The sequence below is a fragment of the Aythya ferina genome (assembly GCF_964211825.1).
Source record: "Aythya ferina genome assembly, chromosome: 26".
Lineage (NCBI taxonomy): Eukaryota > Metazoa > Chordata > Aves > Anseriformes > Anatidae > Aythya > Aythya ferina.
The window spans coordinates 5,441,914-5,455,994 of NC_140324.1; the positions used below are offsets into that span (position 1 = coordinate 5,441,914).

At 63.3% G+C, this 14,081-nt stretch overlaps 2 protein-coding genes across 3 annotated transcripts in view; one reads left to right on the top strand and one right to left on the bottom strand.

Annotated features, from left to right (window-relative positions):
• Positions 1–518: 518 nt before the first annotated feature.
• Positions 519–2,224, top strand: GADD45B (growth arrest and DNA damage inducible beta). The gene is made up of 4 exons (XM_084498994.1): positions 519–726; positions 834–935; positions 1,157–1,370; positions 1,533–2,224. The coding sequence occupies exons 1-4, from the start codon at positions 689–691 to the stop codon at positions 1,644–1,646; spliced, it is 468 nt and encodes a 155-aa protein (XP_084355120.1). The 5' UTR covers positions 519–688; the 3' UTR covers positions 1,647–2,224.
• Positions 2,225–6,990: 4,766 nt separating this feature from the next.
• GNG7 (G protein subunit gamma 7) overlaps positions 6,991–14,081 on the bottom strand; it is a 64,873-nt gene continuing 57,782 nt past the window's right edge. For both annotated transcript variants that reach the window (XM_084499002.1, XM_084499003.1), the window contains exon 4: positions 6,991–11,286. In XM_084499002.1, coding sequence (XP_084355128.1) covers positions 11,161–11,286 — 126 coding nt within the window. In that variant the 3' untranslated portion in view covers positions 6,991–11,160. The remainder of the gene's footprint in view (positions 11,287–14,081) is intronic.

Sequence of the window (14,081 nt, forward strand, 5' to 3'; positions counted from 1 at the left end):
CCAATGCACGAACCGTGCCCCCCCCACTGCAAAAACCTCCCCCCACCCCCCCAGTGCCCCCCCCCCATGCACAGAGGGTGCCCCCCCCCATTGCAAATCCTCCCCCCGGTGCCCCCCCATGCACGGACCGTGCCCCCCCCCCCCAATATTCCAAAAACCGCCCCCCCCGTTGCCCCCCCCCATTGCAAATCCCCCCCCCGGTGCCCCCCCACTTTGCAAAGGACCCCCCCAGCCCCCCCTTTTGGTGCACCCCCCCCATGTACCCCCCCTCCCCCCTTTACCCCCCCCCTTTCCCGTGCCCCCCCCTCCCCCCGTTCCCGGTCCCTGCGGGGGGGGCAAGTTTCGGGGCGGGGGTTTCCCCGCAGCCCAACGCGCCCCACGTGGGGCTCGCCCCGCGGGCGCCCAATCCCCGCGCCGCCCTCCCCCTGCCCCAGCCAATCAGCGCCGCGGGGGCCGCCCGGCCCCGCCCCCCCGGGAGGCTATAAAAGGAGGCGCCGGGCGCGGCGCGGCTCAGACCGAGCCCGGCTGCAGCGCGGAGCGGACGCCGTTTGCTGGAGGAAGAGGAGTGGGGGGAAATATCGCGACAGCGCTATCGCGACAGCGCCGCAGCGAGCAGCCTCGCCGCTTCTTGGATTATCCCTTTCGGGCTTTTTTTTTTCTGTTCCGCCCGCTGGATTACAATTGCACCATGACCCTGGAGGAGCTGGTGCCTTGCGATAGCAGCAAGTAAGCGCAGGGGGGGTGCATGGGGATGGAAGGGGGGGGGCCGGCAGCTCTACAGCCGCTCACCGGACCCCCCCCCTTTTTGTGTGTCCCCCCCCAAAAAAAAAAAGGATGCAGGCGGTGAGCGAGGCGGTGGAGCGGGTGCTGGTGGCGGCGCAGCGGCAGGACCGGCTGACCGTGGGTGTCTACGAGTCCGCCAAGCTGATGAACGTGTGAGTGGCCTGGGGGGGCCCCAGGGCATGGGGGGGGGCTGGGGGAATTGGGGGGAAATGTTTTTTTTGGGGAGGGTGCAAGGGTTTTGTGCCTGGTGCCGTCGGCACCCTGGGGTGCGCTGGGGTGGCGGCACCGTGCTCCGGTATTTGGGGATGGAGGGGGTGAGGGCTGCACCCATCCCGACCCCCTCAATTTAACGCCGCGTCCCCCCCCCATGCAGAGACCCCGACAGCGTGGTGCTGTGCGTGCTGGCCACGGACGAGGAGGACGAAGGCGACATCGCCCTGCAGATCCACTTCACCCTGATCCAAGCCTTCTGCTGCGACAACGACATCCACATCCTGCGCGTCTCGGGCATGCAGCGCCTCGCCTCCCTCCTGGGGGACCCCGAGCCGGGCGCTGAGCCCCGAGACCTTCACTGCCTGCTGGTCACGGTGAGTGTGGCGGTGACGGCGCGGTGCTGATGGCACGGTGCTGATGCACAACCCGGTGCTGTGATGCACGGCGCTGCCGGGTGGCCCTGAGTCACTCGGGGGCTGCGTGGCCGCGTGCCGGCGACGCTCACCTCGTGTTTTCGTCCCCCTTTCCGTATCCAGAACCCCCACACGGACGCCTGGAAGAGCCAGGGGCTGGCGGAGGTGGCGAGTTACTGCGCCGAGAGCCGCGACAGGAACCAGTGGGTGCCCTACGTCTGCCTCCAGGAGCGCTGAGCCGGCCTCGCGCCGCCCGGCGCGGTGCCTGAAAGAGGAGGAGGAGGAGGAGGAGGAAAAAAAAAAACAACCCTAAAACCGCAGGGAGACGGAGGAGAAACAAGCAGCAGTTCAACCAAACCAACCCAAACACCCGCCGATTCTTCATTTTTCTTTTTCAAACCGGAGAGGAGAGAAGGGAGCAGCCCGGCCGCACCGGTGGGCGCGGGAAGGGCGAGCGGTGCCGGCGGGGGACGCGCGCCGGAGCCGTGCCGAGGAGTCGTGTGGGGCCACGGGGCCGTGCCGAGGAGCCCCGGGAGGAGGACGAGGGCTTTTTTGGTGTTTTATTATTATTTTCTTTTTTTGGCATCCGTGACTCGAGGGATGGAGGACTGCGGATGGAGGGACGGATTTGCCGATGGACTTTTTATTTTTTTTATTTTTTTTCCAAGGGGGTGCTGCTGGTGCTGGGACAGGGCGTGCAGCACCGCGGGCAGTTCGTGCACTTCGGAGCCACTTGGAGAGACCCTGCTCCAGATCTGTTACAGAGTTTATTCTTGTACTGAGCGAAAATAAAATCGGATTTGCAATAAAACTGACCTCAGCGTCTGCGTTCGTCTTCTCCCCCCTCCCCTTTCCTGGCCCCTGCAGGGTGTGCGTGGGGGGGGGGGCGCTGCCTGGATTTGTTTTGGGATGGGGAGGGAGCAGCTGCTCCGGGCTCCCCTGCCCTAATGTGGGGGGCTCTGCAGCCCCCAGGGGGGGCACTGAGGGTTTTGGGGGGGGTTTGGAGCTTCCCCATAGCGTGGGGACAGATGGGTGTCCCCGTCCCCTATAGCATGTGGCAGTGTGGGAGCCCCCCAGGGCCAGGAAATTCCCATCCCCCCCACCCACCCCGGGGGATTTTCTCACAGCACCCACAGCGAGGAGGATCCCCAGGGAATCCCCCCACCCCCAGGACTCCCCCCCTTGGCTCAGCGCCCTGCCTTGCTGCCCCCGGGTCTGGTGGGGGGGGGAAAGGAACAGCTCAGGCTTTAATCTTTCCTCCTGCAGCCCCGTGGGGGGGGGGTGGGAGGGAGGTGGTGGCCCCCCCACCCTTACAAACCTGCCCAGGCATCGGCAGCGCCTGGGGCTCTGCTGCTGAGTGGAGCCACTTGGGGTGCCCCCCTTGGAGGGGGGGGGTCCTGGGTCCTTCTCAGATCCCCCCCAGGTGGGTTCCTGGGGGTGGGGAGGGGCAGAACAATAACCAAGGGGGGAGGGAAACCGAGGCAGCGACCTGAGCTGCCCCCCCTGTGTTTGCACACTCACACCCACGTGCACACACACGCACTGTGCTGCTCTGCACTGGTGCCTGCCCCCCCACACACCCCCCGGCCCCAAATGCCCCCACGGGGTCTGCCCTGACCCTGCCACACGGCCGGGGCCACCCTGTCCCCGCGGGGACCTGCCAGGGCCGGGCGCTGAGCCAGAGCTGGCACCGCCACGCAGGGCTGCGGGGACACAGCCAGGAGGGCAACGCCACCGGGGGGGGGACACGGTGGCCACCGCTCCTCCCGGAGCCCTGTCCTGCTCGGGGGGCCCCCCCGTCTTGGGGATGTGCCCCCAGCCCTCCCCTTGGCACCGTGACCGCGGAGGGAAACTGAGGCACGGCGCGACAGTGACAGCTCAGTGCGTGCTGCTGGTGAAAGGAGGGGGATAACTGGGGGGAGGGGGTGCACCCCAGGGGAAAAATGCAGCAGGGAAAGGGCCCGAGGCTGGGCTGAGCCTCCCCGAAACTCATTTCACTGGTGAGTCAGCAGCACGTGGGGCCCCGGTGACCCCGCTGTCACCGCGCCGCTGCGGCCACCCATCAGGCAGAGCCGAGCCAGGGTCCTGGGGGTGTTGGCAAGGGTGTGTGGGGGGGGACAACAGCCTCCCAGCGCCCCCCCCAGCACCCGCACCCTGCACGGCAGCCCCCCGCGAGCAGCAGGCAGCCCCCGGTGCCCCCCCAGTGGGCAGGACACCCACGGAGCAGCCCCAGCCCCAGCCGCAGCCCACCCCGGAGCCCGCGTGCAGCCGCCCCCACACGCGCAGATGTGCTGCAGCCGGGATCACACACGTGCTGCTCCCCCCCCCAAAACCCCCCCCCAGGGACACAGAGACCCTGCTGGGCACCCCTAGACCCCCCCCATGCCCCTCACCCCCCGTTGCTGCCCTCTGCTTTTGGAGGGGTTTGGGGAGATTAAGGGGGGGCTGTGGGGCCATGCATGGTTGCACCCCTTCCCTGTCCCCAATTGCTCCAGGCCACCTGGGTGGGGGACACCGGGTTCCCTTGGGGGGGGGGCATGGAGAGGTTTGGGGGTCCTGGGACCCCCCCCAGCTCTGGGAATGGGGATTTTAGGCTGTTTTGGTTTGGATGGTGCGAGCCGTGTCCCCAGCACCGTGTCCCCCGGTGTCCCCACAGCAGCGGGGTCAGGCCCGCACACCTTCCCCCCCCCAGCCCAGCACCCGGTGCCAGCGTTGCCGGCGGTGCTGGGAGCCGGCCAGGGCCAGCGCGACGCCAGCAGCGCTCGCACCGGGCGGTAATTACAGCCCCGGGAGCTGCACGGCACCGGGGCCGCATCCAGCCGGGTGCTGGCTGTGCCCCTGAGCACTGCGGGAGGGGGTGCTGGGGGTGGGTGGGGGGCTGCTGGGTTTGGGGGTGCAGGATGGGTGCCATGCGCATGTGGGTGCAGGGATCGCGCGCCGCTGCACCTCGGGGATGCGCCTGCAGCGTGCACGGTGCGGGGTGGCACCATGCTGCTCCTGTCCCCATCCCTGGTGGCACCGTGGCTGCTGCATCCCCTGCTTTAGGGTCGTGGGGTGCAGTGACCTGTCCCGGGGTCCCCCCATTTCCCAGTTGGGGACAGCGCGTGGCCGGTACTTTTCCAGCAGCGCCAAGCCCAGCGGCTCTTTCCATCGCAGCGCGCGCCCCGGGGAGTTTCCACGGGAAAGGGCCGACCCCGGGCCCCCCGGCGGGGCTGGGGACGGTGCCAAGGATGGGGCTGGATCTGTCCCTCGGCCTGGGAACGCCAGCGAGAGGTTCCTGGAAGAGGAGGGGAAGCGTCCATGCGCTCGTGTGCTTGCGCATGTGCTGGGGGCACGCTCACCGGGGGTGCGCAGGGGATGGGGGCTCTGCACGGTGGCGTGAAATTGGGGGGGGTGTTGCGAGGGTCTTTGCAATGCGTTGTGCATGCTCAGGGCCCTGGCCACGGGGGTGTTTTGGTGCTGGGGGGGGGGGCACAGCATGTGCAATAAGGGCGGGGGGCCGGGCCCCTTCCTGGCTCTGGGTAAGGGCGGCTGCGGCCAGACAGGGCTGGGCCTGACCCTGCTGTGTCTGAGCCCGGCGCGCGTGGAGGCCTGGGCTGGGCTGTGCTGGGCTGGGCTGATTTATGAGTCTGGGCTGGGCGGCCGCTGGCTGCAGGCACCGGGCTGGCTCCAGCCCCAGGCCCTGTCCCCGGCCGCCCCTGCACATCCGGGGCCCCCCCAGCCCCGTTCCCACTCGGTGCCGTGAGCGCCGCAGGGTGACGCACTGGGGACCTCCAGGGACATCCCTGCGGCGGCGTCTCCAAGATGCGGCCACGGGGACGTCCTCCCCCAGCCTCCTCGCCCCCTCCCCGGCCACAAACCAGGGCTGCAGGTGGGGAAACTGAGGCCGGGAGCCAGGGCAGCTCCGGCAGCCCCCAGCGCGGGGGCCGGATGCTGGCGCAGGAAACCTCCCTGTGGCGTCACGGCCGCTGTTCCGCTGCGTCGCGGGCGTCCCGCCGGCACCGAGCCCACCCCCGAGTCACACCGGGGATGGGGACGCTGCGGGATCCTCCTAGTGGGGACACAGGGGGGGTCCCCACGGCACGGTGGCAGCTGGCTGTCCCTGACCCCTCTTGTCCCTGCGGCAGGAACCGACTTTTGCCCCCGTGGTGCCAGCAGCTTCCTTGGCCCCGCCGCCGAGGGCAGATAATTATAGCTGCAGAGGAGCTAAATATAGCCCCGGCGCGCTATTTTTAGCCCTGCTCCCAGCTCGGTGCCGGATCCTGCGCCCGCGGCAGGAGGGTCCGGGGCCTTTCATGCGCTGCCAGGCACGGCCCGGGTTTGCTTTGAGGATTCCGGCATTTCGCCTCTGCTTTTTAAGGGAATTTGGGGCAGTTTGAGCATTTTGTGGGGGAGCGGGGTGAAGGTTGCAGCTCTGCAGCCGCGGGGTGCAGACACGGGGACCCCGCTGCGGGAGGGGACAGGAGGAGCTGTCACCAAGGGGACTTTGTCACCGGTGGCTCCGGTGAGGCCACGTCCCCCCAGACTGCTGCGGGGCGAGGATACAACAAAACCAGGTCCCCTCCGCACCCCTGAGGCTCTCCAGGCCCTTTGGGGCGCCTTCACCCTCACTGCACTGCCCTGTAACCGGTGCCAGGAGCCCCCAAAACCCCCGGGGTGCCGCAGCTGAGCCCGAGCAGCGCTCGCGGTGCTGCCTGGCCCCTGCCGCCCTCCGCCCGGCGCTGGGGTCAGACGCTGAAGCATCCCAACTATTCCAGGCACGCGGAGGAAGCGTGGCTCCAGTCTGCCCGCACGCTGCACGCATTCCTGCCTGGCCCGGGCGGGCAGGAGCTGCTCCAAGCCTTTCCCCAAAGCGCCCGGGAGGCCGCTTGTTGCCTTCCAGGAAAGGCAGCGCGGGTCCCGACGGTGCCAACGCCGGCCCCGGACCTCAGGCCGGGTGCTGGGAGAGCGGCGGCGGGCGGGAGGTGCCGGGAAGCAGGCGGAGGTCGCTTCCTTTTCACTGAAAAGGGAAGAGTCGCAGCTCTCGGTTTCGCTCAGCGGGACGCGGGCGGTGCTGAGCCCTGCCGAGCCCCAGCCCCGCATCAGCGTGGCCCCAAGTGGCCACCGGCGTCCCCCGGCTTGCAGAGCAAGGGGAGGAGGAACCGGGCTCTTTGCTCCCCAAAACCGAGCGGTCCCACTGGGAAGGGACCCTCGCCTGTCCCCACGACCTGCGGGATCGGCTGGGGGCAAGGTCGGGGATCTGCCCCTGGGTGGTCGCAGGGGGAGAGCGGGGAGACCCCGCACGGCCCCGCCGGTGACGGTCCCATCCTGCCCGGGGCAGGGTCAGGATTTCCAAGCAATGCCCGGTGACCTTACGCAGGGGGACGCGGAGGAAGTGCCCAAAGGGGCGCAAAGCTCTTCGTGGAAGGCAGCTCCAGAGAAAGCGGCAGGAAGGAAGGGTCGGTCGTTACCCAACACCAACGACATCCCCAGTGAGCACGGCTCTTCCCGGAACGCCGCCGAGCCCCGGGACCGCGCTGCTCGGTGGCACCCACACCACGCGCCCCCCGCGCGCCCCCCGCACGACAGGCTGGGCAGGAGGTCTGGCAAAATGAAAAGTGAGCCTTTTTATTGTGTTATCAATTCACTTCTTAACAACAATTCCACGAAATATTAAACACTGTGCAAGAAATTGGTCTATGGCACACCAGAAATAAAAATCAAGAGATCCAAAAATGCAGACGTTATGAGGAGCCTACGTTACATACACCGATTACTTCCTAAGTACAGTCTTTACAAACCTTGATTTGCGTTTGGCAACAATATCAGAATTTGGCAAATAATAATAATAATAATAGACCAGAGAGAAAAATTAAAGAGCGCAAAGTATCAGACGCGTGGCTTCTTCTCGATGAAGTAAATGCGTTATTTTCACTTTTTGTTAAATAAAGGTGACTTTTTAAGTACTCGGAGGAAGAGGGCTCTGCTGGGGGCACCAAAGGTGCCGATTTTTGGGGACGGCGGCGCCGTGGGGCCAGCCCCGAGCTCTGCGATCTGCGGCCAGGCTGCTCGGCACCAAACTGTGCCTGGCTCTGGCTCCAGCACCAGCACCAGTACTGGCACCAGTACCAGTACTGGCACCAGTACCAGTATAGGCACCAGTACCAGCACCATTACCAGCACCGAGCCGCCTGGGAGCTGTGGGGCCACGCGGGCACCGTGCGGGGCTCGAGGCTGCGCCCCCGGGAAGGTCGCCGAGACAGGGAGGGGAGGGCAAGGAAAACGGGACCGGTTTAAAAAAATTAAATAGAAGCTACGTTTCCTCTCTCCCTTTTATTCTCCGGTCCCTCTCCTTTCTATTTTTGGCAGCAGCTTCACCACATGCTAAAAAGAAAACTTCAGGCAGATTTGGGCATGTGTTTACATCCAAAAAAAGGCCTTTGTGGAGCCGGCGCTGAGCTGGCACTGGCTGCCCGACGCCTGAGCAGCAGCACAAAAGAGGCACCAACCACCTCCTCGCCCCCCCCTTAGCATTCTGGAGCACTTAAAAAGTCCTGAAAAGTGTCTTTTTTTTTTTTTTTTTTCTTTTAAACATTTTTTTCTTTTCTTTTTTCTTTTTTTTTCTTTTTTTTTTTTTTTGGCAAATGCACTAACAAAGTACAAGCAACTACCGTAATTTGCACTTATATTTATGCTATACAAAAACATCTACAGTATGATCACCGATTTACTCAGACGAGGAGAAAAAAAAAAAAAAAAAACATTAAAAAAAAAAGAAAAAATTGGAAAAAAAAAAAAAAGTTGAGGATTTTCCCCCCTCGCGAGCCTCCGACTGCAGCCGCCAGCGAGGCCGGGCCCCCGCAGCCTCCGTCCCTCCGCGCACGGCACCGCGGGGAGCCGGCCGGGCACCCCTGTCCCCGCTGTCCCCCCCCCCCAGGAGGGACAGGAGCTGGCTCTGGGCTGGGTGCAGGCGGCCCCCCAGCTCCGAAGCCATTTCCCATCCCCAGCCGTGCACCAGACCTGAGCCCCCCGCCTGCCCCAGGGCGCAGGATTCGGCCAGGACCGCGGCTCCGCACGGGGCCACGCGTGCCCAGCGAGGGTGCGACACCGGGGGGGGGGGGGACGCTCCCTGCCCCCCAACCCGCTGCCCGGACCCACCGGCAGAGCACCCGCAGCCGGTCCGGGTGGCGTGGGGTGGGTGTGGAGGGGTCTGGGTGCAGGGCTCGCTCCCGCTGGGTTTCGGGGTGCGGGGAGCACCCTGGGGTCAGGTCCGGGCACGGAGCAGCCGTGCCCGACGCCTGCGCTCCCCTGGGGACAGGACGCGGGGCTGTGTCGCTGCCCTGCAGCTCGGGCGCTGGCCTGGCCCACCGGCTATAGCACCATGCTCTGGTCTCTAACATAGAGGAAGAATCAGCGATCTGGAGTAGAAAAATAAGGCTGGAACTGTACTAGATTAAGGACAGAGGAAATTCCCTCCTGGAGAAGAGAAAGCCCTGCTGCGGCTAAACCCTCGGGACAGCGCTCGCTTCCCGCTACAGACGCGGCGTTCGGGAGCTTGACGTGATGCTGGATGAGAGATTGAAATTAAAAAAAAGGCTTTGCCCGTGGCCGTGCCGGGGAGCAGCCCTCGGGGTCACCTCGCTGCTGGTGGCCGGTGCCCGGCGCGGAGCTGCGGGAGCGCGGTGGGACGCAGCACGAGCACGGCACCGGGCTGGGGGTGCGAGCGGGGCCGGGAGGGAAACGAATTCCCAGAGGGAAAGGAATGAAATTCCCCTGGGTGCAGCTCCGGCACCGCTCACGGTGGGACGGGGAGGACCCGTGGGACGTGGGGAAGACGGGGGGCGGGGGTTGGAGTTCTCAGTTCAGCAAAAAAACCCCAGGGAAACGGCTGCAAGACGAACACGGGAGGTGCTGCGGTTGGGGGTAGTGTTAAAAACGCGTTTTGTCCTTTTTTTTTTTTTTTTCATACCCCAACTTCGTTTAAAAAGGGCGAGTGATCACGCACTTCAAAAAGCGAGGGCGACACCTGCAACCAAGCAGTGTGAATGGAGCATCTCCAACACCGCAGCCTCCTGGGGCCCCCTCCCCGGCCACCGGCCCCGTTCCTCTCCCCCCCTGCCTTCGCCTCGCCAGCCTGCACCAGCGCGGGGACCCCACCGGCAGCCCCCGGTGTTTTTGCCAGTTTTCCTCCCTCCCGGCGAGCTGCAGCAGAGCAGACACCGAGGGGCTCCTTCCTCTCCCCTCTTTCGGGCTTTGTGTCCCAGCGGGCGGTCGTGGAGTCCCAAACCAGAGCCCCAAAAATCCCTGGGGGAACGGGGAAGCTCCCAGCCTTTCACATCAGGTGTGGGTTTTTTTTTTTTTTGTCCTTCTCTTCCCCAAACAGCCTCTGAAACTATTTTAGACCACAGAATCGGGTGCCTGCACTCACTTGAACTGGGAATGGGTACCGGTGTCGTGGTTAGGAAACCCAACGGGGCCTCTGCCTACCAAGAGGAGCATCAGCCTTCCTCCTCCTCCTCCTCCTCCTCCTCACCACGGAGCCCCGGGCTCTGCCCCGCACAAGCAGGCTGGGCTCGGATAAACCACGGCACCGTGACTGCGGGGAGCGAGGTGGCCGTGGGATGCGGTGGGGACTTCCCTGAGCTCTGACCTGTCCCCGAGTGCCAGGGGGGCTGCTCGCCGTGTCCCCGCTCCTCCCCGCGTGCCGTGCCGAGCCGTGCCGAGCTGCCTCCCCCTTCACACGGCGTGGTGAGATGGCCAAGGGATGGGAGCTGCCCTACTGCCCGACAGCCTGACCCTCATCTCCCCGAGCAAGCGGGGCTGGGGGGAATTATTTCCACTTCCCGCTCTCGGTAAGAGCAAGGGCGCTGGGGAGCACTGCTCAATCTGCCAGCTGTAGTGTTTGGGATCCGGGATCTCCACAAGGCCGTTTCCAAAGGTTTCTCGCGTGGTGCTGCGCTGCAGAAAGCCCCTTCCCTCCCCCCGCCCCCAGCACAGCCCTGTTTGGGAAAAAAACAGCGGTAACCCCACAGAGAACCCAAAACCCCGAGGAGATCAGAGGTGCCCAACCCCGGCGGTTCCCATGCCGGGAGCTCCCCACCAAGAGCCACCGGCTCTCAGGGCTCCCCGCGCCGTGCGGGACGGGGACCCCCCCTGCTGCCTCCGTGCCCCCTCCCCGGCGCTCGATTTACTCATTTGCAACAGCAATTTTTTCAATTTGTGATTTGGGGTGGGTTGTTTTGTTTTTTTTTTGTACTAGTTTTCTAGGAAATCGCCACCCGCCTGGACTCCTCTCCCTCGTTCCCTCTCCAGAAACGGAGCCCGCAGGCTGAAACGACGACGTGCTAATTGGAAACTAATCAGCTCAGACCCACCCAGACCTTTGTTCAACGCCCCCAACGGCGAGGTCCCGGTACCCCCTTGCATCCCATTGGCAAACGCAATAAAAACCCCGCTTCCTCCAGCACCCCGGTACCAATTTTGAATCTCCCTATTAAAAACGCCCCCCCCGCCCCCTCCCCAAACCCCCAAACCCCGTTTTTTTTGTTTTGTTTTGTTTTGTTTTGAAATTTTGCCCCCTCTCAGTGCGGCACCTGCCCAAGGAGCAGCCACCCGTCTCTAAAGCACTCGCAATTGTTTGAGATTTAAGTTCTACGTGAATCCGACGTTAGTGTTTACCCCTCGGCGCGGTTTTAGGTTTGTGGCTTGGTTTCAGGTGGTACGGAACGGTGCTGCCCTGCCGGAGAGATCGCACGCGCCCGGGCGAGGGAAGCTATAGGATGATACAAGGCTTTTTGTCCTTAAAGGGATTCTCCGAGGCGGGCACCCCAACCAGCAGCGGGTCGTTCCTGGCATGTTGCTCGCAGTAATTCATGAGCTCGGAGGATGCTTTGGAGACCTGAGGGATGGGAAGGAAGAGCAGGTTAGCGAGGAGATCCAGGTGGAGGGCTGGGGGTGCGCCGCGAGGAGGGGACGGCGCCGCGCTTGCCGGGGCTCCGTGGTGGGATGTAACACAGCTTTTGCTACCAGAAACTTCACAGAGATGGTTGAAAATGAAAAGGGGAAATGGGCATGGAAAAAGGGTTTTAAGGTCTGACATAAATTAAGCGACGAGTCTGGGAAAAAGGCTGCCAGCCGAGAGTGGGAGATGCAGAAGAGAGATTATTGTCCTGGCTCTCAAAGGCCTTGGGATAAAAGAGAAAGAATAAAAACGCCAGCTCCGGAGTGGCCGTCCTCTGATGTTAAAAACGGAGGTTTTGAAACCATCAGAAGCTATTACTTAAGGCCCTGCTTATTTTAGTTCAAAGATGTATTCTGGGAACCGCGAGCCCAGAGCAGCCCGGCAGAAGAGGCCGCGGCGGTGGGCAGCGGCACGGCCGCACGCTTCGGCAGCGGGGAGGGAGGGAGGGAGGGAGGCACAGATGGAGTCGAGGCAGGGAGGTGCCGGCAGCTTTGGAGGCTCGCAGCAGACCCATTTTTTTAATTAACTTAATAGCTGGTTGAACACCAGGCCAACCCCAAAGCACGCACGCAACCGCGCTGCATCTGCCAGATGGGAGCCTTTGGGGCTCCGCGGCACAGCTTCGTGGCGGGGGCTCCTGGGGGCTGCTCACCCCTCTTCGTGCAGCTAAACCTCACGTCGAGGGCACGAGGGGCACCCACTGTGCTCAGATTTAGCCCTGCCAGCCTGCCACCGAACCGGCTGCCTGCCTGCAATCCCCCCAGTGCCGTGCCTGGCACCCACCGGGGGTCCCCTGCGCCCTGGGGTCCCCTGCGCCCTGGGGTGCGCTGCGCCCTGCAGCCCTGCCGAGGACACGGTGGCACGCAGCCGAGGCTCCTCAGCCTGCAGAGCGATGCAACCTGCCCAACAGGACTTGGCAGCCCGGTGCTGTAATTATTAAACCTTTCAGCAGCACCTGAGAGTGCCAAGCGAGGAGGGGAAGCTTGCGACAAAAGCGCGGTTTTCTGCAGCTTTGGGCAAAGCCCTTTAACCTGCGCTTTGGCAACACGGGATGGGCTCCGTCCTCTTGTCGTGTTGGCTGGGAAGGTTTCCCTGCAGCCTGCACTCATGGGAGCTGCCAGATATTGCTGCAGCAGTAAGTATTGAAGTGCTCACCAGTAATGAACACCTCCAGCACCAACTGCTACCGGCCTGCACTTGAACGTGCTTATCAACCCCTGCAGGAGCCAGCAGCAAAACTGCTCTGCAGAGACAAGGTCAAGCCTCCAGATTAAAGCTATTACTCACATAAGACAGTAATTGCTCCTAATCTCCGAGCGAAGCAAGGAGAAAGAGATTAGCTTGCCAGGAGCGGGGATGAACCTGTTACGAGAGCAAGTGCCCTGGAAACCTGCACCCGGCGCTTAAAGAAAATCAAGCAGAGGGCGAGCAAAACGTGGTCACTAAGACGTGACTGGCAAATGTGTGGGCTGCTGGGGCTGGGGAGCAGGAAAATCACATTTTTGACTTCATCATTGGGCTCCAGCCGAGACCATTTGGGGTCTGGGCGCACAGACTGGGAGGCACTGGGGAGAGGAAGACACGCCATCACCGTCCTGCCAGGGCACTCATGGTACCCCTATTGCTGCGGGCAAAGCCCCGCCAGCAGCTCGCAGGGAGCCCCTTCCCCTCACCTCTGAAGCACGTTAGCTCATTTATCTGCAGGCGAGCCCACGTCTCACCGACTTCAGCTGCAGGGTATCAAAAGCAGCAGCTGGAGGAAGGCGCACGGCGCAGGAGGACTCGTCTGACGCCGTGTTCGGGGAGCTGCCTGGCCTGGCACGCTCCCTTCGGAGCAGGGTTTGTGGATTAGGATTTATTGAAAGCTCGCCCAGACAGCACGTCTTCCCCGCTCAGCCCAAATAGCAGCGTGCTGCGGTCCCAGCGCTGTTGTTCTTTCCCAGCAAAGCATTTAAGATAGTCACAGCTACAAAGGTCGCTAAGTATACACACACCCTCCCTCCTCCCCGGCGCGCACACTTTGGGATCCTGAGCGGAGACACAGTCATCCCGAGGAGAGTCAGCAACGTCTCGGCCGGGGAAGACCTGTAATTTATTTTCTCTTCCCTAAAATGGCCTCTCTGATGGGTGCTTGGCCGGAGTCTGGAAACTGGTGGCCCTAAAAACAGCTACAAAACCTCAGGCTGGCTTAAAAGAAAACAGATATTCAAAGCAGCAGCAGCTCCTCCTGCACGCAGATGACAGGGGACCTGCTGCTGCAGAGGGAGCAGGGACTGAAAGTCAAAGAAAACATCTTGGACCGGGAGGTGTTAAATTAAAAACTGGCAGGTGGATTTCACACCTACGGGTTTTACAGCGTTTGGTTCTTCCTGTGCCTCTCATCGCCGTGCACGGGGGTTTCTTTTGCGCTTCTCACTGCCAAGGGAGCTTCCACCAACAGCTTTTGCCTCCTGCTCCTGCCTCCCTCGGGCTGCTCCCGGTTCCTCTGCACATCCCAAGCCCCTCGGGGTGTCCCCCCGAGCTGGGGGTGCAGGGTTGTGGCCAGGGAGTGACAGCGCCTGAACCCTGCTGCCCACAGGCTGATATTTGTCCCCAGCAAAGCTGCTCCCAGAGCTCACAATCACCCAGGAGGTTCCCAGAATAGGGAGGGAACTGCCAAAGGACCCAGTGCTGCCCCTTGGGGGACAGCGTGGCTGTGAGACCCCAGTTGACTCTCCAGGACAACTGTGGTG